Below are 25,275 nucleotides of genomic sequence, written 5' to 3'. Positions count from 1 at the left end.
GAAAGAAGTCAGTGTGAATCTAGCCGGAGGCTGGAGGAATGAAGAACTGCCGCTGTCAGTCCTTATGCACAGGGAAGGATTTGAGAGAAAAAGAAATCTAAGCTACCAATACTGCTGGCGGCCAAGGCACAGCTAGCCGGTGACCTCCATAGACCTGGAATCTCCAGGCAGGTCCTTGGAGCTGTTCCCTTATACAGGTTATGCCCCATATAGATCTGTCTTGGGAGAGAGTCTGAGGTCTGCTGAGTGCTGAGCAGAGCCAGAGGAGGGCAGGAGAGGAGCCTCCCAGCTCTTCTCCTCAAGTCCGCGGGTGCTTGGCAGAGTAAAAGCAGGAATTTCATCCCAAGCAGTCATTCACCATGAGTAAGTTTTAATAACAAATAGTCTAAGGGAGAAGGTGGAAGAATTGATTTCTCAGGAACTGTCCTGGAGCGAGGATGAAATATTAAAGAAACATTTCTAGCTTAAAAAAAAAGGTATCCCAGAAGTGATAGATAGGAGACATTAGCTCTACACCTTACACGTGCTTGTCATATAAAGCTACCAAAGCGCTTCAGGAAATATCACATGCATGGTAACATCGCCGACTGGAGTACTTGTTCACTGACACCCAGAAATGTCTTTTCTGGTTTAAATATTAACTCTCCCATCCAAATTTATTTCTAATCTTGGTCACTTAATATACCTAAATTGCAGATTAATGAAGTAAGGAATGTCTAAAACTGAGTAGGCTGACTAAAATTAGAATCACTCTGTGAAAGTATCACACTATTGGCCTATAATTTACATCATTCTTTTTGCCAACGGTGTGGCAATCATTTTTTATCCATACATATGGTTAAATGTCTATTCAGGACATGTAGAAAAGTTACAGTAATTATTTGGTCAGTACTGCTGGGTAATTGTATATACATTGTGAGGGAGTAACTCAAAGCTTCTCCTTCAATAAAAATACTGAGAAGAGGAAAAAACAGCTATAATTCAGGGAATGGGATGTAAGATGGGATGTAAGAACAGAAATAAGGGAAGGCAACTAGACAAAAATTTGCCAGGATGTGACTGCATTTCAAGATGGTGTTTCTGAGGCCCCCAATGGCTCTGGGAGAGGTTGTTTCCCTGAGTTTGATGCACAGAGAGGTGGGATATGAGCAGCCTCTGCAGGTCTTTTGTGCCTGTCCTCCCACAGCAGGGATAATCTGAAATGTTACCTTGACAGGCATTTCTGGTTTCAGCAGGGGAAGGAAAGTCAAGCTACAGGCACAGCCCATCTGGAAGAAAAATGGAAGTGTGCAGAAGCGCTGCTCGCCACCCGTGCACGAAAAGGAACGGTTTGTCAGATTTTTATATCAACTGGCCTGGTATGTAAATCACGAGCAGCTGATGTTGGAGAGCCACCTTTGAGCCTTCCTGGATCCTCCAAAGGGTGTTGGATTAAGAGAGAGAGTTGTGTTCAGATTGTGTCTACCTAGAGCTTAACTGCTACCTTGGCTGCTTTTGCAGTGGGGATTTTGAGTCCCTATGAAACCTCCCTGCTTCCAGCGCACGCTTTTGTCTACATTGCTCACGAGGAAAATCCCAGCCTTCCTCACTTGAAGGCGAGAGATGGGAAGACCCAGCCGCAGGGGGAGAGGTAGCCAAGGCATACAATGAGCCACAGATGCAAGAGCTGAAAGTGCCATGCCCCGTGTACAAAGGGGCAAGTTCTCCTTTCAGAGCATTGCGGTATTTCTCCATCCTCACAGGTTTATCATCTGCAGCCCTTGGATGCTCATTCATAACAAAGAGGAGTGAGTCCAAAAAGGTGTTTTCTCACCTAAAATGCTATTGTTTATCTGGCTGTTCATGGGGATGTTAAATGGGCTACCAACGCTACCAGGCTGATCCAGCCATCCTCTACAGCCTTTTCAGAGCTGGAGGCTAATGGAAAGTAAAGCCTCTGATATAGATTTTTGGAGCAGGATGAAGTGCTTGCCTGGCTGAAATTCATAGCCTCTGCTTGGTTTACTCCATTACTCGCCTGCATTACAAGTAGATGGGAGCAGGAGATGGCACTGGTATTTTTTTGCATAACTCCAGTCTGAAATTCTCCTGCTGGTAATTTTCTCTTAAAATATATACACGTGGGTCACTTTTCATATCTCTAGCAAGATTAATTGCAGGGAGTGCTATTACAGGTTGTGATCACTCACGGCCACACTATGCTATGCTAATGTAGCACATTATCCTCAAATAATGTTATTCTGAACATGCGTCATAATTTTATGGTTGACAGCCAGATAACTCAGACAGCCAATTTTCTCCCCAAAAAAAGAACCAGGATCAGGGACCTGTAAACTAATTTCTCAAAAATGGTCTGCTATCGTTGGAACAAGTAATGTGTCATCAGCATTCATCATTGCTGCCACAATACAAAGGAGGAAAGAGAAAGAACGGAAACAGAAGAAAAGGATTTGCAAGCTGTGAATAAATAAAATTCCACTTTTTGATTGTACCACGAATCGTAATGTAGGTAGTACACCTACACTGTTGAGTCTGAAGACAGAAACTGCAGGTGTTGCCGAGCAGGATTAAATATAGTTATTTATATTTAGTACACAAGAGTAAGACTTCTTATACTTCAGCATATACCTACTCTACTTACAGTCGCCTCTTTGGAAAAGCATGTCTTGGCAACTTTACCTGTGATAATTATCTATAGCATTTCCTTTTATTTAATTATATTTCTTCTTACATATACACATTTATAATACCAGTAAGATTTTTTGAGTCAAAAATCTGGGCAGTCCGCCACCCATTGTGCTTTTACAGTCCTTAAAGTTCAGGGTCACATATGGGGCTCAGCAAGTGCCCAAACCTCCATGCCAGCTCTCTGCACACCCCAGGTACCAAACTTTCACCTTAGTACTGCCGAAACATTATTTGAAGCTTTATGTAGGCAGACAGGTAAAATGGCCAGAGAAAACTGTCAGTGCTGATGTAGGCAGTCATTAGAAAATCTCATTATATTCAGAAGTCTGTACAATGAATCACCTTTCTTCTCCCAGAAAAGTGAAAACCTTCACTTTAAATGAAATGTTTTCTTCTTCTCTGAGGAGCTCACCCAGGCAGACAGATACCTACTGCCTATAAGAAAAGAATACCTAGTCTAAAATCTAATCATCTTGTCCAACTGCTTTAATACCATTTTAAAAATATATCTTACAGACTTAGTCTATCCAGTCTGGCATCTATTCAGTATTTTCTAGCCTAATATCCTGTATGGGGTTCTGATTATTGTGGGGACAGGGAACAAAGAAATGGTGGCCAGGAAGTCATCAGATGGAGCAGCCCTATCCTATTTTTCAGTGGGGGTTTGATGTCGTCAGTACTTATGGAACAGTGGAATTATTTGCTGCAAGAAAAGAATCAAAATCATGGTGGTGAGTAAAAATAGATACAGAGGAGGCAGGCAAAGGTTCTGCAGAGTTGATAAGCTCAATTTCCCAATAAATCATTCCAAGCTTTTTTAGATTAGTGGCTCAAGGTAGGTGACCTGCCAGGAATAAACTGTGCTTATAGGAAAAATAATACATGTGAATTTGCCTAAAACTCCCTGAAAGTTTCATCCACATGAATCCCTACTTTATAATCATTGGATAACAATTTATTTTAAAAGATTTGAGTGCTGTCCTGTCCTCTCACCAGTAAAAAATTCATACTACAAATATCATAAAAATACAACACTTATTTACCTAACAGTTTTCATCACTAGATCTCAGACATTACAAAAAAGTAAATAACAATATACCCATTTTGTTTGTTTTTTTTTTTTTTTTTTTCCTTTGTCTTGTCACTATCATGTTGTTCCTAGTCGTGTCCAATTTCCCCGGAGAACTCGTAAACATTTTGGTTTTGCTTACCCAATACCCACTTCATGATCAGCAATTCTGTCCATGAGAACTGAGTTGTTTTAACTCTAAATATTTGTTTTGGATGATCCGTGATGGTCTCGTTGGGGAGATTTTTTACTCCTTCAAACCGATCTGAAGCGTTCACTACTAACAGTCCAAGGAAGATTGTGAAAGAAACTGCATGTGCCACAAACTTCATGAAAGGACTTCGGAGGGTCCGTCCCAGCTGCAATGAAACATACACAAGACACAAGATTTTCTTTCCCTTATCCTCCTCCTGGAAGATATTTTCTTATAGAAGTTTGAACGATTTGCCCAAGGTGAAAAGGATTCTGAAATTAATTCTAGGTCATGAACTAAAGAGGGTTTAGATTTGTTCAAGTTGTTCTTTGCTATTACTAGATATTATGCATTGCAGTTCAAATTATGCCCTTTGGATAATTTTCTATGCTTGGCAGTATCTTATATTACTCCTTTATACCCACATATAATATCTAATTGTCCTGGCCATATGGTAAGTGGAAAATTACGAGACAGGACATTTATATGAGAGACATGTTTGTATGTATATGTTATATGAATGTACTCATGTGTGTCAATATAAATTGTAATGATGGGCCCGCTTCTCATCCTTACGTCATTATTATATATTAGAATCTTTTATTAATGGTGAATTCTTGGTTCATTAAAGATGAGTAGGAAATAGCCTTCTGTTTAAAGATTCTTTAGTAATGTTTTTAATATGCTTTGGTATGATAGTCTTCTCTCATAATTACTACAAAAGCTGGAAATTCACTCCCCAGAACACAAAGATTTATTCCAATAAATTAAGCCAAGAATCAGAAGAGCAGATCTCTTCACTACAGCCAATATTTGTTCCATTCTTCTTGAAAAGGTTTTTTTTTTGTTATTTACTTTGAATAATACTTTTTTCATCTTAACATTTTCTATGATCTAAGAAAACATTACTCCAGAAAAATGTTAGAGTAGAAGCATTTTTAGCAGCGCAAGGACCGATCCTGTGGTGTGGGACACAATAGACAGCAATGCAAGTGCCATCCCATATGTGCCCTTTCCAAACCCACGTAAAAGCAAATGGGATTTTTTAAAAAGTATATTACTCACTGGTTAACTTCCCTGGATGACAAGGTATCCTCAAAATTTTCATCATATCTACTGACTTGATCATAAAACTTCATAAGAATTATGAAAAAGGACTGAAAAGGGAAATTATCTGTTTTCTTACTTATCTCTAATAGCAGCTTTGTGCAAAAGAGCCCAGGTATCTTGTTATTGCAGGACAGGAAATATTTTAAAAGCAGGGCTCTTTAGGTCTAGTGGAAATTTAAAGGAAGCCTTATGATTCTGGTTCTTATTTCTTTTTCTTCTCTGAATTGTTAAAATGTCAAATAAATCTTTTATGAAGTTGCCAGAATAGTAAATCTTACTGCAAAATTTACATGTTCCTAAATACCAGAAAGACTTTCCAATAAAGAAAATCTTAAAAAAATCTGCTCTGTCCCCAAGCCCATATTGACATGCTTGTTTCTTTCTGAAGTCAATAAGGATGTGTTTAAGCGGGTCGATATTGCACTGAATCAAACCCCAAGTTTCTTTAATCTTATCTAGGAATATTATGCCAGATGCAGGAGTAAACAAAGTGTGTTAAAACCAGTCCTAACACTTGTGATGCTGCTTCACTCCTCTGCTGTAAAACTTGGTGTAGTGTTAGTTCTCAACACTTTTTGATGGCTGGTGTTGGGTAGATTTCCATTTTGTAGCAGAGTTTATATTTCCAGTACAGAGCTGCCAGGTTGATAGAATACGTTTGTACAATGCCCCTAACAGCAATAATCTGAGCTGGTTTCCTCATATGACCTGTCTGAGAGATCTCAAAGAGCAAGAGCAAAGTATAACAACAACTATGGGCATATGGGGCCTTACCAACAAAGTTTTAAGAAAGTGTATTTGCAGTCTGTATAAGACTCATTTCTACCCTGAATTCACGAAAAGAGAAAGAGCATGTTGGGACCTGTACTGTTTAATACCTTAATCAGTGACATAGACAGTGGTATCGAGCGCACCCTCAGCAAGTTTGCTGATGACACCGAGCTGAGTGGTGCAGTTGACACGCCTGAGAGAGAAGGACCTGAGAAGTGGGTCCACGTGAACCTCATGAGGTTTAACAAGGCCAAGTGCAAGGTCCTGCGCCTGGACTGGGGCAACCCCCGGTATCAACACAGGCCGGGGGGGCTGGAGGGATTGAGAGCAGCCCTGCGGAGAAGGACCTGGGGGTACCGGTGGATGAAATTAAAGTAACACAGCCTTGGTTATCAGAGAAATAATCCTGTGTATTACAGAACCAAATGAATTCTGTGGGTAATTTCACTTAGCTCTCTTCTGATTTAACAAAAGTCTGCATTTAGTCAGTGTTACATCAGCATTTTATCCCATTTATTACTGTGGAAAGTTTACAGGTTTTTTCTTGAGCTGATGCTTTTCATATCTTCTCAGAAATCTGATTTTTAGCTAAGAGATAAAGGAGGTGAAACTGTTGACTAGAATATTCCATAAAAAAAATTAATGAAACATCAATTCCTCCAGTCAGCCTAATGCTTTATGACAATAAGATATATTTTTCAAGCAACATGATACAGTTAAGCTCAAGGTGTTTAACTACTTGATATATCAATTTCTCAATTACTTTTTAAAATAAAAATATCATCTTTCATCAAATCAGGATTGCAGGGAAGTGCCTGGCTGTCACTGTAAAGACAGAGACACTGACGGTGTGTGAACACAAAGGTTCATTTTTAAGAACAGCCCATTTCATGTCTTAGTATCCAAACCATATTACGAGAAAATAATGAAGCATTCAGACAAGTCAAAAAGAAAAAATATAAAATGTGATAGTGAAACAAAGTTTTCCAAATGCAAATTAATCTCTACTCCAAGAGACAGGAAAGAAAAAAGCCATTACTATTTTTACTACTATGCTTTTAGCAGGAGCATGAAGAATATTGTTGTAGAAATTGTATGTAGCTTATCTGGGGAGGAAAATACCCAGCGTAAAATGGTACAGGTACAGCTTTAGGTGGAGTGTTCCATTAAAGTTCCAGTGCTTAATGGTGCTGAGTCTGTCCCAGTGGGATCTATGGTCCATAAATCCCCAGCATGGCTAAATGAAAGCCAGAGAACCACCCAGGCAATGAGAGACATGTATAAATGACCTGTTAGTGTTGTAATATTTGAATGTGCACTTCAACTGACCAGACAGGAGAGAAAATAGTTCTTGAAATTCTTCTGCAGACAGTCCGAACAGTCCTGCTTACTCCTGTTATTACGTTTTTGAGCAGCAGACTGTGCAATTTTTCCATTCTCTCACTTTTCTTCTCCTTTGATCAGCAGTGAAACAGGTTTTGGACACCAACATATAAAGCAACAGCTCATTTCAGAGTCACAGACTCCATGAGATGGTTGAGTCAACACAGATATATCCAGATAGGATAGGCTTACACACCACGGGTTGTGTCAACAGTTTGTGCATCTATAAGTGAACGAATGACTGACACTAAAACTGGTTTTAATAAAGACAGCTCTGCACAACTGAATGCAAAAGAAGACTTAAGAGTTTAGCTGCAAACTCAAGTTAATACTATTTACTAAATTTTCAAGGGTGGTATTCTAACCCCATGGGGCTTTATTAAAGCAAATTTTCTTTTAGGGGTAAAGGGTAAAGGTAAAACATATTCCTTGCTAAGATACATCAGTGAAGGCATGATTCTGAGATATGAATTACTCTATTACCTTGTGTGAAACTGCAGAATCTGACCAATACATCTTAAGAATGTGATACACAGTAGTATTGGTCAGGGCAGCTCCTATAAGCAGCATTCTACGTTACAGAAATTGCCTTCCTTTTTCTCACTGTCTTATCCCAGAAATTAGTCCCTGACTCATGCCTGGGTATCCATGTGTCTTTTAAGGCATGCCTGATTTGATTTAAGTTAAATATCTTGGCTGATTGTTACTATGGAAAAATTACGTCATTACCCAATTGTGTAACATCAAGATTGTTTCCATGACTTAAAACCAAACAAAACGCTTCTAAAATTGACCAGGACAAAATTGGGCTGCTCAGAGCATCACATGCAAATCTTCTGTTAACATCATCATCCTTAGAGTGAATATGCTGCCTCTGGAAAATTGTCTGCAGTAACACTGTGATACAAGGCTCATGCATCAACCCTCAACCCTTCAACCTTATAATGACTATTTTGGGTGAGGTACCAATTCATGGAGGAAAAATGCATTCATCATTCAGTTATTTCTATCACAGGCCCCAATCAAAAATCAAGACTACATTGTTCTGATCAATTCAAAGCCATGCATTAAAAGACAATTCCTGCCTGAAAGACCTTTCAATTATGACAGAAGATTCTGTATGGTTTTTCACAGTCTGAAGTGGGGTGAAAAGAAAGGGACATTGAAAACTAAGAATGCACAAAATGTTTAATGTAATGAAATCACAGCTGATAGAAAGTTAAGTTCCCCTCCCTCCATTTTCTTTAATTTTAACACACCTACCTCAACGAGTTAAAACCAAATATCTTCCTCAATAATTTCTTATTTCTGCTGTAAACCTGATTTCTTTTAAATTTTTTTGCCTCAGTTTTTTTCTCCTAGTTTTTATGCTTTTAATTTAAATTCTCCACTTACTTCTAGCCTAATTGTTCTCCCCACCTATTGCTACATTCAAATGCAATCTCTGTAATTCTGAGAATATACCACAAATGTTGCTGTTCGCCGGTGTGCCAACTCCCAGCACATTCAACAGAGGTGAAGGAAATTAAACAGCTTCATAAATCCCTGCTAGACTGAGGTCTGACATAACGGAATCAACGAGATAATTCCACACATGAATTCCCTCTACGACCTAACCAAAACCACCTGCAACACAGCCCAGCTTTCACATGCACTCCTCTGTGTGAAGCTCTGGAGACCTGGCCAGTATTCATAAAAGCTGTGGGGTTTTGTGTTGATACAAACCTTGAGAAAATGAAGTTACATTCTCAATTACTCCAAGAGAAAGTACTTTCCTTGGAAATATTTTGGAGGACACCAAGCCTTAAACACATTTTATTATCTCGGATGTTCTGGAACAGTGTTTTCAAAAGGTTTGTCTGAGTTCACCAACATAAATCTTTTCAAATTATACTCTTTCCTTAATACCCACCCATGGATTTATAATTTCTTGGGCCTGACAAATTTAGAAAGCATTCCTCACTGGCTTTTAAAGAAAATGGGAGAAGATGCTTTCAAGACCAAATAAATTACCAGTGCCAGGGGTCATTTTATCAAATTCAGGTACCTCTGATAAGCCTCTTGCTGGAGACCCCTACCTTATAATGGATGATGTTGCTGGCTATTGCTGAATGTGAAATGATCTTCTTCCCTGCCACCCTTTTCTTCTGTGGCAAGAGCAGTGAAAAAGCAATATATCACTCAGCCACACACCTATCTATCTCCACTTGCTTGAGCAGACACTATGAGGATGGAAACCTCACTACAGATTTCATACTACAGACAGCTCAAGCTTTTACTTAAGGTAATGGTTGGCTCTGGTCCTTTGACCTCTAGGTTTCAGCAAAAATCTCCTGCTACATCTGATGCTGTGAGACATAGCACAGTCACATTTAGGTACACTGCAGTTTTCCAAGTTTCAGCAGCTTTCCCCTCAAAACCATAAAGACTTTATGATTGAATCTAGTCTTCTCTGCAGTACTGAGCAGTCCCCTGGGGCTTGCCAGGGTTTCAGGCACATGTGTTGTAATAATGCTCTGCTAACTAAAAATTCAAGATCAGAAAGAAGGAAAGAGAAAAGGGGGGCCCTGAAGAAGGGAGGAACCTGAAACATAAAGTACGTGAAAGGAATGGGAGTTTAAACATGAGAGTTATCTAAAAGAGCAACAAAGATCTCCCCCTTTAGTTATTCCCCATTTTCGTCATTCTTCTATTCCTTTTCACCCCCCTCCCATGTTGTTACCTTCTGTCGCTTTGTTGTTCCTATTCTTTTCTTGTCACCCACTGTCTCAATGTTTCCTTCCCCCATCATCCCACCTTTATTACTTGTGAAGATGAACCTCAACCCATACCTAATTGCTCCATTTGTGTATATCAAACAACACCTCAGGCTCCCTCACCCCTTGGGCAATCTTAAAGAATAGCATTAATCACTTCCCAATGGCGTTACAGAAAAATATGTGACTTCATTCCAGGCCCTGGATGGAAATGATCCTAAAAACCATGCACCTTAATGAGTTTGTACCTTGCTGCAGGGAGCGATCCAGTAGGCTATGGCAAGGAAGGGCAGGCCAATGGAGACCCCAAAGACAGCCAAGAACTTCACAGCTATAGATTGCTGCCGTAAGCCTGAGAGGTTTTCATACCACATGGTTAGCAATTGTTGCTGGCAGTTGGGGTGAGCAACAAACTGTAAAAGAAACAGAAACAGAAGTGTCAGTAGCATTGTATAAAAAGGATAAGATTTCAGTGAATAACCTGTTGAACTTGCCAGTGGAACAAGATGGAGCACTTCTTTGTTGTCCAACATAGCTCATGGTGTCACAAACAGAGAACTGCAAACCAGGCACCCCAAACACCCAGGTACTGGCGGGATGTGCTTCACTTCTGCTTCTTGTCTTCTCTAGATAACAGTTTTGTTAGACAGGAGACCTCCAAGGCCAAAACCCAACACCCGCCAGTGTCAGCACTGACAAAGTGCCTCTGTGGGGTCAGCATTTGCATCTGAGACAGCCTTCATCGAGATTCGGAAAAGACACAGTGAGGCACTTCGATGGCAAGCTGGAGTAAACCTCTGCTAACTTGCTAGAGACATAGGCCATTGAAATAGTACTTCAACACAGCACTGATATTACATTGTTCTATTCACTGCATACAGACCCAAAGCGAACCATTCTGCACAGTTCTCCTGTAAACTGCAAGGGTTTGGTATTTTGCTACTTTAAATGCTTTATCTCAGATTACCTTTCAAAAAATGACAGCTCATTCTTTACTGATCGGACAAAAAGATAAATTTAAAAGCAGAAGGAAAAGCTGTGCTGCTCTGGTACAGAAAGTACATGTTTTGTATCCTGTAGGTGAGATTCTTCTTCAGTTTATTATTGGGAGGAAAAAGAAAAGGCAAGCAGCAGACAACTGAAAAGGGCAATTTCTTAATGGTAAAATTACACCACCACTGAATCCCATGGAAGAGTTTTATAATAAAGATTAAACTTCTTTATTTCATATTGTTCTTCAGGATGATTGAATTTAGAATGTGACTATCTTTAATCACAAAGAAAGGTAATTAAAAGGCAAAATAACTGAAAGAAAAGATGAAAAATAATTATGTTGCTAATGTAGTTTATTGCATTAGCAGAACTGAGTGCTTCATTTATGAGTTTTGTGGGTGAATAAATGTTCTTAGGAGGGAAATGTAAAACCTTCTACTATTTCAAAATATAGAACTTTCTGGGGGTAAGGGGGGGGGACGAAGCGGGTAGAGAGAGAAAGAGAGGAAGAACGCTGAGGCTGCGAGGGGGCTTCACGGCCGCTGTTGCCCCTGCCTGGCCGGGTGGACATGGACCCTTGCCTCGCTTCAGCCCTTTCAGCTGCAACCAGCTGGGGGCATTTCAGCTGGAGTCTGTAATTTTATTAGGTCTGAAAAGTAGAGAAAATTCTCACTATGCTTTCGTCTTCACTATCTATGAAATAATGATCAAATTGGGAATTCAATGGACTCATTTCTAGATGTTTGCATAATAACAAAACCGTTACTGTGAGTTTAAATGATCAGTTTATTGCTAGTGCGGAATCAAATACCGTTGCACAGTAATTAGGATTGCTGTGGAATAGTGCATGTCCTTCTTTAACAGCACATTACCAGCTATTTAAAATGTGTTTCTTCAGATGAATTAGGCTTGGGGGCCTGCATTTCCTAAAAAGAAAAAATGGGAAATAAGACTTTACTCCTTCCACTGAATAAATCAATCAGAGTGAAGACATTTTAGAGGCACTTTTAACCTCTTTTGTCTTTAGAATTTTTTTCCTGGAAACATTAACATTTTAATATTCTTTCTTTTAAGCTTGGAAATAACACTTTTTGTATGTTTTCTTTTAAGTTGTTTTCAAAAAAAAAAGAAAGCTTTCAAAAAAGATAATCTATAAATCATCCCTCCTAGTCATTCTGAGCATTTAAAGTTTAAGGTTAAGGTGATGATAACAGTATTGCAAGGAGGCATTTCCTGATGCTCGCTGTTTATGTTTGGGCTAATGCTGCTAGGGCTTTTGATCGTTCTGGCAAATGGGCAGAAAGATGAAGTGGAAGGAAGCTAGACAGAGAATTGATTCCCTCTGTAAAATTTATTTTCAGATATGATGAATTCAATAGCAGTTGTAGCAACTCGTGGAAAGAAAATTACACTCGTAGATGTGCAGACTTCTGAGGGGAAGGGCCAAAGCAACAGCCAAGCTTCCTCCTGCTCTTGTAATTGTTCACCGCATTATGAGAATTGATTCAGACAAAGAAATGCAGTTGTCCTTGGCAATGAGACAGTCAAAGACTCTTGCTGGTTGACATTTCAGAGAATTCATCAGACTTTTTAATCTGCTCATCGTTTCACTCTCTCTGAGAACAGCCACAATAGAAATATAAATACAGGAAAATTGAGAAGGAATTGCCATAAAATCCAGTTCATTGGAACAATTTATTTTGTACAAGGCAATAAAGATTGGCAGCATACCATAGAGCCTTGATGGTGTTCATCTTACTCTGATTATTACAAAAATGAGGGAAAAATAAGATCAGGATAAGAAAGATAAGAGCATGAATGAGTTTTGATATGCTATTTGCTTACAGCAAGCAGAACGGTTTCTCACTGTTTACTCCACCAGCTATTAATGAAATATACAGAGACCCTTGGACAATGTCAACCTTCCCTCTATCAAAATTTCAAAAATTGATCTTAGATCTCATCAAAGATGATACAGAGCCATTTAACTTTCTCTCTTCTCTGGGAACGGGCTCTGACACTAAGTTAAAGATTATACCGATGCTTTGCTTAGCATCGTAGGCACAGAAAAGAACACTCTTTGAGACAAAAGCCTCAAGGCAGAATGCTTCAAAGTGTAATGAAAAATGGTGATGTGATATATTGAATTTCAGAGTCCTAAACACTGCAGTGTTTTTTAAAAGTTCCCATTAAATGCCATTTCCCTTTCTTTAGTACTGCAAAATGAGACGAGGAGGCTTTTAAGGGCAAACTGTGGCTGCTCCTGTGCTGCGTGCCAGAATAAGAGAAAGGTGGAAAGCGTTGCAACGAGACTGGTGTGGCCGGGGCTGTGCAGAAGAGCAAGATATTGCTGATTGAAATGGAAGCATTGGCAGTGGACAGGATTGCGTGGGTCCAGAAAAAGCCATTTAAAAGCATTAAGTGCTTTATCTCATGGGCAGAGTGAGCCCCCTCCAAGCTGGTAAAGGTAACGCGTCAAGATCTGGGAGCTCAAGAAGAATGTTTTCCAGTGCTTCTGCATTCGGAAACTGCAGTGGCAGCTTTTCTGCTCCCATGGCACAGGGAACCCAGCAGATGGCGGTGGTTTTTCCTTATACCATGCCTGCCTCTGATTTGGGAAGAAAATTACGCTTCTCTCCAGCCTATCAGTTACACTTTTTTTAAGGTAAAGAAAGCCTAAAAAAAAAAAAAAAATCACACACCAATCTGAAGAGCCAGCTCAAATAATGAAGCTGCCAAGGTGGCATTTTTGAAAGCCACTGAAAAACACAGGAAAGTATTGGCACCTCCAAAAGCCACTGCTCTGTGCTGCAAGGGATTAAATAAGTGAGATGAATATTTGTCTATAATATGGAAAAAATCTCTCAAAGCCTTTGGTGGGAATTGAAAGGGCCCAAAGGAACTGTTTTACACATGGAAATAAAGAGAATGTTTTCGAGACCACTGTGGATATCGCATTGAACGATAACTTTTCCACATTGCTATCTAATTTGATGTATGACAGCTCTTGCTCGTAGCTTATCATGTATATGCATTGTGGGAAAGCACTTCCCAGCTCTCATGACAGAGTGAGATTTTTTCCTCAGCATACTTGTTCAAAAATGCATGAGTTTCACTACACAGACAATAAAGTACTTTATATCTCTATAACTGAATAGGAAGCTACTTCTGACAGAAAAAGCCGTAATAGAGACACCTTCATTTTTTATTTGCTATTATATTGGACAGAGAAAGTGTCTGTCATGAGGACCCCGGTCACTGCTGCTGCTCAGTATTAGCACTGTGGTTGCCTCAGCTGTCAGTGGTTAGGCACTGGTTAAACCCCCTATCCAAAACACACCGTGGTCCCTACCTGAAGGGCATCTGTTTTATCCTGTGGCACATAACAGATAAGCTAGAGCCAGGTGACAGAAACCTGGGAAATTCTTGAGAGTGGACAAGAATGTCTTGACAATGGACACACATCAAACAGAAAAAAAAAAAAAGAAAAATATATCTATCTTGGTCAGAAAAATGCTGTCAGCAGAAATAAGGAAACCTACGGTGTGACAGGTAAAAGGCAGAGGTCAGCCTCAGATGACTGGAAGTAACTGTGCAGAAAAAAAACCCATACCTTTTTTATTGCTGAAATAATTCTAATCCCCTTATGAGTGCAGAAATCTACCACCGATGTGAAAGAATTAACCACTCAGGCAGGATCATCTTGCTTCGCTAATGCACCCTACGCTAAATAGCCAGGGGCTGAGGTGGAAAGGAAAAACTCATCAGCGAAGCAGTGAAACACTTTAAAAGCTACATGTCAGAACCAGCAACACAAACTTGTGACTTTAACGTCCTGCTTTCACAGAGATACTCCTGTCACATCGTCTGCAGCTCACCCCTCCGCTGTAAGCCTTATAACAAACGCTGGCAAATCTCAGCAAACAAAAGCTGCAAGTCAGGTGAGCGGCGGTGTGTTTGATCAGTGGGTGAGAGCTAGAAAAGGAGCTGCATAAATAGATTTTCAGGAGAACATCGGTAATGTCAAGAGACACTGGCAGGGGCAGGGATGAGCCATTTTTCATTCCATCATGTAGCTGCATTCACGCCCTTGGAACAACCTTTCTGGGTTCATTATTAAACATTTGTCCTTTGATGTAGCTCATCGATTCTGCAAGTCTATGTTGATTAACGTGTTTTAGGCTGCGGCACCTGCTCACAGGAACCCCTGGTTGGGTTTGTAATGCTTCAAATGCCAGAGATCCTAGCAAAAGTGCTGAAACCGTTTTGATGACTCATTTGAGTCAATTGTCACCCCGAGCCTCTGAATTACGAGGGAAAATGAGGGGAGCGTCAAGTGGACTGTTGGACTAGATGATCTCTGAGGTCCCTTCCAACCTGTGATTCTGTGATTCTGTGTATACACAGCTTTTCCCATTTTGCTGGGGATGTCACGAGGGAGCACGGGAGCAGCGCCCCAGCAGGGATCCACATGTTGGAAAAACCAGGTGGGATCTGAACCACACACATTGTGTGCTCTGAAAAGATCAAAGTACATCAGTATTATTAAGAAGACTTCATGACACACCTCACAGAGGAACACAGCCTGAGCTGGGCTTGCCGCGCTGGTGTTCCCAGCAGGACCAAAGCCAGTCCTGGTCGGGAAGGTGAGTCAGCGTTAGCTCGGCAATGGTGCTGTGCTTGAGCAAAACCAGAGGCAGGGAGGGATGGCAAGCTGGGCTGGGCCATCTCTGCTTCTGTGTAGGCAACGTCGTGGTTCTCCCAGCAAAACCTTCATCGAAGGAGATACGAAATCATCTTTTTTCAGGGGTTGGCTGAAGGTGCTGTGGGAGTATCAGCAAACATTGGCAGGGGTGGAATAAACTCAGGGAAAGGTCAAAGCAGGGTATTACTGCCCTTCCCCTGAAGGGTAGAAAATATACTGCCATTTCACCAAAGAGGATCAGCTGAATTAACAGGTAAACATATTCCCACATGCACATGACAGAAAAAAAGGGCAATGAAACTATTAAAAAATCCCCATAATTTCTTTCCTTTGAAACCACTTTTCACTTTTGAAGATTCCTTTGATATTTTAAGCGTTTTTAAGACTCAAAGTCTAAATAAAGAGTCTGGATTTATACTGAAAAAATACTTTTCTTAAACTGAAACATACTTTTTTTAAAAAAAAAAAAAGTAAAAAAATAGAAAATGTGTCAGGACAGCTTTTTGATTTGGTAAAAGACCCACCTACTTGCAGAGTCGTTTCACCCGCTGCAGAGCAGGAGATGACAGAGCTCAGTAGAAATTACTGAAGCTTGCTAGGAAATGCACAGTACAGGAAAAGGCCAACATATGCATATGCCTTTTCTTACCCTAACCTTGTACTCCGTTCTGTGAACCTCCAAGTGAACAAAGAGCCCTTTGTTTTGAAAAAACTATTCTGAGACACCTTAGCAGAAGCAGATGGGATAGAATACAGTTATTTCATGATCCAGAGTGAGGAGAAAAAAAAATATCTGCCTTTAGCAAGTGCTTGTGCTATTGAACTATGACAAATGAGGTTGTCAGGGTAAATATAGCTGGCACTTGGCTCGGTGTTTGCTGTTGTGCCTGACAAGAGCTGCAAGTAAAAAGTTTAAGAAAGAAATAGAAAACTACTTGCCCTATTATTTAGGCATTAAATATAACAAGTAAAGTTCCAATCCAAATACCCATGCTGTGAGACTGACCTTTTCACAAAAGAGACCTGCTCTAATTATAGTTAAATTCTACCCATGGCCACAGGCCCAGTTTTTAAAACATTTTGCACCAGAATAACCTTACAAGGGAGGGTAAATCAGCAGGTCCAAATTCCTTCATCCAGATGTAAAAAAGAATTTCACGGAACCCTGTGTAATTTGGATGCAAAAAAATTCAACTGATCAGGACTCATATCAACGGGATCTGACCATTGCATAAAAATAAACACTACGTGAGAAAAGGTCCTCTGAGATATCACAGTTGCTGCAGACACACACAGAGAACATGAAGCAAAGAAATGCCCCTGCCCTGAGGATTTCTGCAGCTTTCCCTCTGTCCCTGGGGTTCATTTGACTATCTAATGGCATCACACAAATATTCATTAGGTTCTTGCTCATCCTGTAGATGAGCTTTATGACAGTCTTAGTGAATATTCAGACCTGATATCTGGAGTCTAACATCAGCATTTATAAACCTGGTATCAAAGGGAAACAGTTTATATTTGTAGGCAGAGCCCAGATGAGGTGGAATTATCAGGGAAAAAAAAACCAACAACAAATTGGGCAACCTCAGTCTATGAGTTACTTTTAAGGCAGAAGCCCAGAAGTATTTATTATGGCTTTAGTAATAAATTACACCTTTCGTAAAACCTTTCACATGCACCTTTCTGAACCAAAATATCTTTCTTACTAGAGCCATTTGGCAGTGGGGAAATGCTTGCATCAAATCCCAAGATACTCACATATTTCCCAGATTTATGGAAATCCAATAGCTGGATCCGCTTGCTAGTTGACCTGAATTATCTAATCCAAAATTCTGATTTTGAACACTTAAAACCTTAGCACAGCTACAGTTTACAACCATATCTCTTTCCTGTGACTCAGACTGCTCTATAAAGCAAGCATGTTGTTTGGGATAGATCTGCTCTGTGATAGATCAGTGACTACATTAACAGGATTGGGATCTCACTCTGCAGAGGTGACAAGAAGACAGAGCCGAGGCAGTGAAGGTCATCCCAGCACCCCAATGGTTGTGTAACTGCCCCCGAGCACCCGTGTGGCGCAGCTGTGTGAAGGAGGTGGCGTGGTCCCATTAGAATGAGCAATGTGGATGGAAACAGGATTTGACCAGGCACCAGAACGGTGAACAGGCACAGAATAAAACCCAATAAAAACAAATCAGTCTAATAGAAAACAAAAATAATAGGGTAAATAAAACTGCGAGGACCATTTCAAATGCAATTCGCCCACTGGCAGAAATGGTCTCCAGTGCTGAGTGAAAACACAAATTTAATAATCCTCTTAGTATTGGAAGGAATGGAGGGGGATTTTTGTCTTTCTGTTACATTTTGAGTCATGTGATATAAAATTAAGTCTGATATATTTGAGGTGTATAACTAGAAAATGTAGAATTTACGCACATTCTTTAATTGGTCCAGTTTAAACTTTGTTTTGCCTAAAGTTTCTTTCTGATTTCACTTCTCTGAGACAAGGATAAAGGCTCTTTTTTGAGTTAAGCATTATTCTATAGGTTGTGAATAATGTGGTTGGCTCTTGCGAAAACTTCAGTTTCATATTCCAGCGGGCTGCATGTTTTCTGAACAGATTTATTCCTAATGTCTGTTTTCTTTTCTTTTTACATATATGAATAAATCTTATCACTGAATTATTTATCTGAAAATAAGCAAATGCATTGGAAGTCCCAGCCTCTAACATTCCAGGGTTTTCCTATCTATGCAGAATCAAAAATCACTTGGAAATCTTTGTTATTTAATTATTCACCTGAAAACCTGCCACAATAAAAAGTTACCAAACAACAAGTTCCCTTTGGTATCTAAAAAAAATAACCCTAGTGGGCACAGAATGGGAAATTTAAAATGCTATAGCTTCTTCCTCCCCCAGGAGAGTCAGTAAACTATTTTTCCTTGGCTAAGTGGTGAGGAAAGGCTGGGCTGGTGCTCAAACTTGCATGTCTCCAGTGTAGATGGCTTGACTCCCAGCAGAGCTGATGGAAAGACTCACTCATAGGATGAGACTCCTTTCGCTGTCAGGTATAGCATCCCAAAAACGTACTCAAATGTAGATATCTACAGGCGTGTGACAAGACTCTCACAGAGGACAGCCACACCCTGGGTCAGTACCCATGCAGACAGCCAGACTTAACCACCACTTAGGAAAATTCAGTAACTCAGTAAATTGAAATACTGAATCTTTTGGGTTTTTTTGAGGGGTTGTACTTATCCCCACCCGACTTAGCAAGTCTACATTAGCAAGTCTACTGCCTATGGGGAGTCAGATGAAGCCAAAATTGGGGGCAACTAAGGTCACGTTTATAGCAGCCCATATTAATTGCTCTTTTCTAAGAGAATTTTATTATTAATAAAGGTAATTTAAAGTCTTTTCATCTGTGATGGACATCCATGTGATGGGTTTGATGTGTTCCTGTGCTCTCTTGTCACTGTCTTGATGGACATCTAAGACCCTGTGGCACTTTGCAAATGAAAATAATTAAGTCTGCATATTACAGTAAATTGGGAATATTGCAAACATCACTCAGGATAGAGAAATGATTCATTCAAGCCTTGAGAGGATGGATGTATGGGCAGGAAATAACAAAATGAGAATCATCTTGGAAGAGAAAAGAAATTAAAACATCTGGGCAAAAGGAAATCATCAGAACCACAGACTTTAGTGGGAGGAAGGAACCTTGCTAATGAAATGCTCAGAGAAATAGAAACACTTTCTGTGAGGAAGGAAAGTAACTCCTTCCCTTTCCAATGTCTGACAAAACGTCTGTAATACGCAATTAAAAATGTAAAAAGAAAAATTACATGGATAAGCTGAAGAGCCGAGAATGACCACAGTGTTTCTACTGTTCACACGGATATTAAATTATATTCGTACAGGATCGGCTGGTTCTCCGGTGATGGACACAAGAGACGCTTCCCACCACCACAGTCCAAGCCATCAGTGACTCCACAAGACCTCAGTTAAATATTCCTGAAACTAAAGAGTGGAAGAAAATTAACCAGGGATTAGAGAAACTAAAGCAAAACGCCAACATCCTGAAAGCCTTTTTTCTTGAGTTCTCCTCCTTGAGGCTTCACATTTAGATGGTAAAACATATCCCTGTCCTGCTTCAAGACCTATCTGTGCATGTTACAACCATTGGGGTACAGAAAGATCAATGTTTGTCCTATGGGAAATTCCTCAAGTTAATTTTTTTCCAAAGAAGGACAAACAGCCACAAGAGAGATTTTCTGTGACCGACACACCTCTGAAAGCTGTGGAGCTGAAACATTTCGTTCAGGTTACGAAAATGTAGTTTTCCATTTGCATTAAGGCCAATGCACAGGCTGTGTGTGAGGCAGTGGGCGGTGAGCCCCGCTGTGCCCTCTCTGCCTCTCCCCTGCTGCAGTCCCACGCCGGAGCATGGCATTGCAGGTATTTGCAAGATAACTGTGAATTGAGAGCACACAATGCTCACAGAGCCATAGCTACCCACCATGGCACATGGCACAGATATACTCCTTGTTCTCCAAAGGGAGGTCTGGGCTTCTCCTGCCCTCCGCTCTCCAGCTTATTTTCTTATGCTTCCCTTGTAAACACCAAGCTTTTCCAGTTAACCTTCCTAAGGATGCATTATCTAAGCTCTGCCTCAGCCTGTGTTTGGGGCAGTGTCTGATACTGCACGCTGTGAGGGGCAGAGGTGCCTCCTCAGCAGCAGGGCTGGATTTTTGCCCATTCAGGGACCAACCTTCTTTAGCTCCCGTGTGGGGTTGATATGCTGCAGGTGGGGCCCCATTCCATGGTGAGAAGGACCCTGGAAGGCATTTCATGCCCAAGACATTGTGCAGGGTAAAATGGCATCATCTGAGAAAATTAATCAGGAGCATGGGTTGTTGCAGCAGTTGATGGCACCTGGGACTTCTCGTGCCCTTGAGTATCTGAGTCGCGTGACCAATGCAGTGAAATATTATAATCTAATGCAGCCATGAGTATTCTGCTCGGAGCATCCTCCATATGTTAATTATTAATAATACAGTTATGAGAAAAGTTCCTGTTCCAGCTCTCTATTAAATAGGATTTACACAGCCATCTGGTGTTCTGTTTAATTCTTATTAATTTTTTTTTTCAAACCCAGTTTGTGTGTCTTACTGTTAATTAAATTAAAACTCGTGAAAGAGAAAGGTGCTCTGGCTTTGTGATGGCTCTGAATTGAGCTGCTGAGAAAACAGAGGTGGGCATTCAACATTTGCAATTAAAAGAATACAGCAATGATAATTCTGATATTGGGAAAGAAGAATGAATGTCACCTCCTACAGAGAAACAACAGCTTTAGACCCAAAGGTAAATGCTGACATCTAAGCCCCCTGCCAACATTAAATGATGACAAGAAAGGAGCATAGCAGTACAGACAAAAATGAGAGCAGAAAATATGAAGGGCTCTGTAAAGCAGACAGACACCAGTAAAATGGTTTTGTCGTGGTACATCAAATACTGCATTTTCTCACTATTGGCTGTCGAAGGAAAGAATCCAGGACAGAGTTGTCCCAGCCTCTGTACCTATGCCTCTCACAGGTAGAAATCACACCCTGGCTTTATTAGAAATGAGTTCACACACAGGGCAGACCTGTGCTACCTTTATATTTCCAGTACCTGACTGAAAATAAAATTGTTTAATCATTTCAAGAACAGAAAAAACATTCTGAAATTTTCAGTCAAGAACATAAAGCTCTCGCTTAGATGTTGTAAGCCTGCATGAAGAACAGCTGAGAGTATCCTTGGCTCAAGAAGCTCAAGATCAGTTTTATTTTCTTTTCTTAGGACCAGAACTCCAATATAGCAACTCAAGCCACTTTTAGCTATAATCCACCAGAAACATCCAACCTAAATAATTCCTGTTTCACCTTAACACGGCTTTTAATTTTGCCATTTCCATGAGTAGCTGCTGGACTCCCCCACAGTGTTTGCTCTCACACTGTGACGGTTCCCCAGCCCTCGCCTACCATATCCAAAGAAACCACCCAAACGGCCTTGCTACAGCATCAGCAGGGTGCCCTGTTGCTCTTCCTGCACCCAACCTTCCACCGCCCTTCGCCCAAGGCCCTGCACAGCTGGAAGAGAACGAAATCAGTTCTTGACTGGAGCGTGCAAGCGCGAAGCACAGCCAGATAGTATCAGGGAACACAGTAGTATATTTGCAACAATCCTATAACGTGGGCACAAAGTCCATTTCTTGGAAAGGATCCAGGACTCAGAAAATGCTCAAACATTTGCAAATTATTTGTTCTGCTCTTGACAAACCATTCCCATTGTAATAATTTTCGAGGAATCATGAATCATAAAGGCAGCTAATTTGAAGGCAGAAATGACTCTGGAAAACTTGAATGGAGGACATTTGAGTGTGGTTTTCCAAGAATCCTGGGGTACAGAGTGACTATTTAGTTCTTTCAGGAAGGGTAGGGAATTAGAGTAACACAGCATTTTTAAAGACCACTTTGTAAACTCCTCTAATTTTAGCTTTCTCCTTGCTGCAAAATATGTATTAATTCTTCAAAGACCTTCTATATAAAGTCCTTCAATTATAGTAGAGCCTTAAACTTGCTTTCTTGTCAGCATCTCATATGTGCTAGTAGCATACTTTGCAGGAAAAAAAGGGAAAAAGAGACAGAAAAGTGCAGCATGGAACTTTTGATGCCTTCTTCAATGACTTTCCAAGATTAATCTCAAATCTTGTAAATTAGGACAAAAAAAGAGAATGATCAATAAAACTGTCCTTCCTGTTGAATGGAGAACTGCTTTTTTGGAGTAGCAAAGGGACAAGGTAACAGGGGACTCTAAAGGGAGGCACAAAGGAAAAAATGCAACGGAAGATCTTTTAAGGCCTGGACAAAAACCTGTTGTAGGTGCCAGCTGCAGGTTTACTGAGTAGAGGAGGTAAGAAGGCTTCAGTGCCCTTTTTAGCCCTGATGTGCATACAAGGTTTTCCTGCACTGATAGAGCGTGATCAGTGAACAGGTCTGTGAACTTTCAGCTCAAGGGCAGGTTGCCCCCAGGCTTGGGGATTTTCAAGCAGGGATTTGCCCTTCAAAAACAGAGGCAGAAGCAGCACAGAGTTTTGGACTAAAAGCTACCACAAGGTTATGGCTGAGCTCCCTGCGGTGCAGGTGTGACGTACACACAAGGGAGGTGCAGCCTCTAACTCCAATCAAGTATGACTTATTTTGGAACATATTTGCTTGATTCAAGACCAAGAAGATACTCTTTTGGAACCAAAATTAGGACTTAAAATTTAAACTGTATATGTAGGAGATGCATAAGTAGACGAGTACATTGGAAGAAAAAGATAGAAGACGGCAGAGTCAATTTAAATCCATAAAACACAATGGGATGGCTCTCAGTTTCAAAATTCTGTTATCTTTGCCTCCTCCTGGCCTCTGTGGCCATTGGCCTTTGAGGGGGAGCACAACTCCATAAGGACTGTGAGCTGGGCATGGGGTGGGAGAAGCTGGTGGACCAGCTGCTACTATTAAAGAAAAACACCATTCTTAAGACACTGTGGCTGTGGTGACTGCACTGGATGATGATGATGATGAAGTAACAGAAAAATTTAGAAGAACAGGGAAGATGATGAAGCTCTATAGATGCAATAATTGCTTTCCTGCCTGAAGATCGAAGCCCTTGACATCTTTCCCAGACTCTGGAAATAAAGGTGTGATAAAATGCAGACTGCATCAGCAGCTGTAAAAGTAAAATCATGGATTTTAAATAATAATTTTCAATATAAATTGTCCTCTGCAAATTTTCATCAAAGAAAGCCTACTGTAGGCACTTAGAGTACTAATATAGAAATGTGAATTAAGAAACTAAAGGTAGAAATAGGGTCTTTTTAAGCATCAAATATTCCTTAAAATTTCAGGTGTGAATGCAAATATTCAGTCTGCATACTAACTTAGTGAAAAAAAAAAACATAACAACATAACAACTAACACCTCTTTTATTCTATTTTCTCAGACGATTTTGAAGTTCCTCAAATTGTCTTGTCTAAGATTCTTCTTGCTGTTCATGGGAAAGGATAAATATAAAATACTTCAGGAGCTCTATAGTCATTTAAGTAAGAACATCTTTATTTCTCTGGCTCATCTAAAGCTTGCTGAGCTGGAGAATGCAAAACTGACCATCTGAATGTTGATGCTAATGGTAGAGGCGGGGAGCAGGGGTAGTAGGCACAGCCATAGTCCCTTCATCAGTCCTACCCAGCCAACTAAACCTCCAGGGCGAAAAAAAAATGGCAAACAGAACTATTTCTGTGTCATTTCATTCTGGGAGTGCAGTTTAAAAAATGAAAATGTCTCCACGTCCCTGGGACCATTTCTAGGTCAGTTACAGCCACCCACGTCTCAGCACCCGGACTTGGCCTGGGCAGGCAGCACTGTCAGACCAAGTGATGGGGCCTTAGGGGTTGGGAGCTGTGGGTGGGAAGCCACTTCCTGCACCTGCCTCGGACTGCCTTTCGCACTTGGAAGGCCACATGCGATCTTGCTTACACCTATGAGTCATTGCATTAGCTTTGAAAAAAGTACTTGAAATTTACAGAATCTGTCCAAGAATTGATTTATTAAATATGTATAATAAATGTATAATAATTCACCCTCCATCTCACCCCTCTCTATTACAGGATTTTCTTAAAATGAAAATAGATTTCAAAGCACAGACTTTGTATACATAAGCCTAAATATCTCTCAGCTGGATAAAAAGCTTGTACCTGAAACGTATTGCCTCTTAAGGAAATCATTACTGCGTTACCATAACACAATCTCTTTGTTCAGCAAGTATGATAAATATCAGTCTATTATCATAAGTCACTGCCAATAACCAAAGCCATTTATCTGAATGTGTCTCTGCCTTCCACAAATGGAACTATCTTACTTTTGAGTTAGCAGTTAAATGCTCATCTTACACACAGACAAATCCTGCCTGCTGAAAAGAATATTCTGAAGATTGCTAACCTGAGAGCCAGCGTGAGGTTGACAAATTCTCGTGATTATGTTCTGTAATTAGTTTAACAGTTATTGTCAGTGAGGAACAAGTTGCTGTGGTCCAGAAAGGATGCTCAGCTTTCCTGAGCATAGGTAGATATTTATATATAAAATGACCAACTGTATATGACCTACACCACAGATACTTTAGGTCACTGTTCATGCATGATGAAAAGGTGCACATATATATACAATGTAAGAAATGGAGGAAAACTTCTCCTGAAACCGTGTAAGCTAGGATGAATGTGCTCAAAACAGCACAATAACTAACAGCAGTTTAGCTCTGGCTAACGGTCTTGGTATCTAAAGGATGACACAAACATTTAGAAGAATAAACAAGTAAAATACTGCAGAAGCCTTCATACATTGAAAAGGCTTGAGGTTCTGACCAACTTCATGATAATTCTAAGACCATAGGTCACTCGGGACCATCCTTGGTCTTTTAGATGAGTTCATCTTCTGAAAGAGCAGCAGAGCAAGTTTGGCCCCCTGTTACTAAAGAAACTTGACCAAGCTTGTTGAAAGTCATCTAAGAGTGAACTGAGAAGTT

The 25,275-nt window shown here is 40.3% G+C and overlaps 1 protein-coding gene across 1 annotated transcript in view; it reads right to left on the bottom strand.

The window, feature by feature from the left end:
• The window catches only part of TRPC7 (transient receptor potential cation channel subfamily C member 7), a 73,568-nt gene that overhangs the window by 23,604 nt on the left and 24,689 nt on the right, over positions 1-25,275 (bottom strand). The window contains exons 3-4 of the mRNA XM_075102868.1: positions 10,219-10,383; positions 3,900-4,116 (exon numbers count right to left, since the gene is read on the bottom strand). Coding sequence (XP_074958969.1) covers positions 3,900-4,116; positions 10,219-10,383 — 382 coding nt within the window. The remainder of the gene's footprint in view (positions 1-3,899; positions 4,117-10,218; positions 10,384-25,275) is intronic.

Source organism: Phalacrocorax aristotelis, chromosome 8 (assembly GCF_949628215.1).
Source record: "Phalacrocorax aristotelis chromosome 8, bGulAri2.1, whole genome shotgun sequence".
Lineage (NCBI taxonomy): Eukaryota > Metazoa > Chordata > Aves > Suliformes > Phalacrocoracidae > Phalacrocorax > Phalacrocorax aristotelis.
The sequence above is the reverse complement of the archived record's forward strand: the minus strand, read 5'-3'. Positions and strand labels throughout refer to the sequence as shown.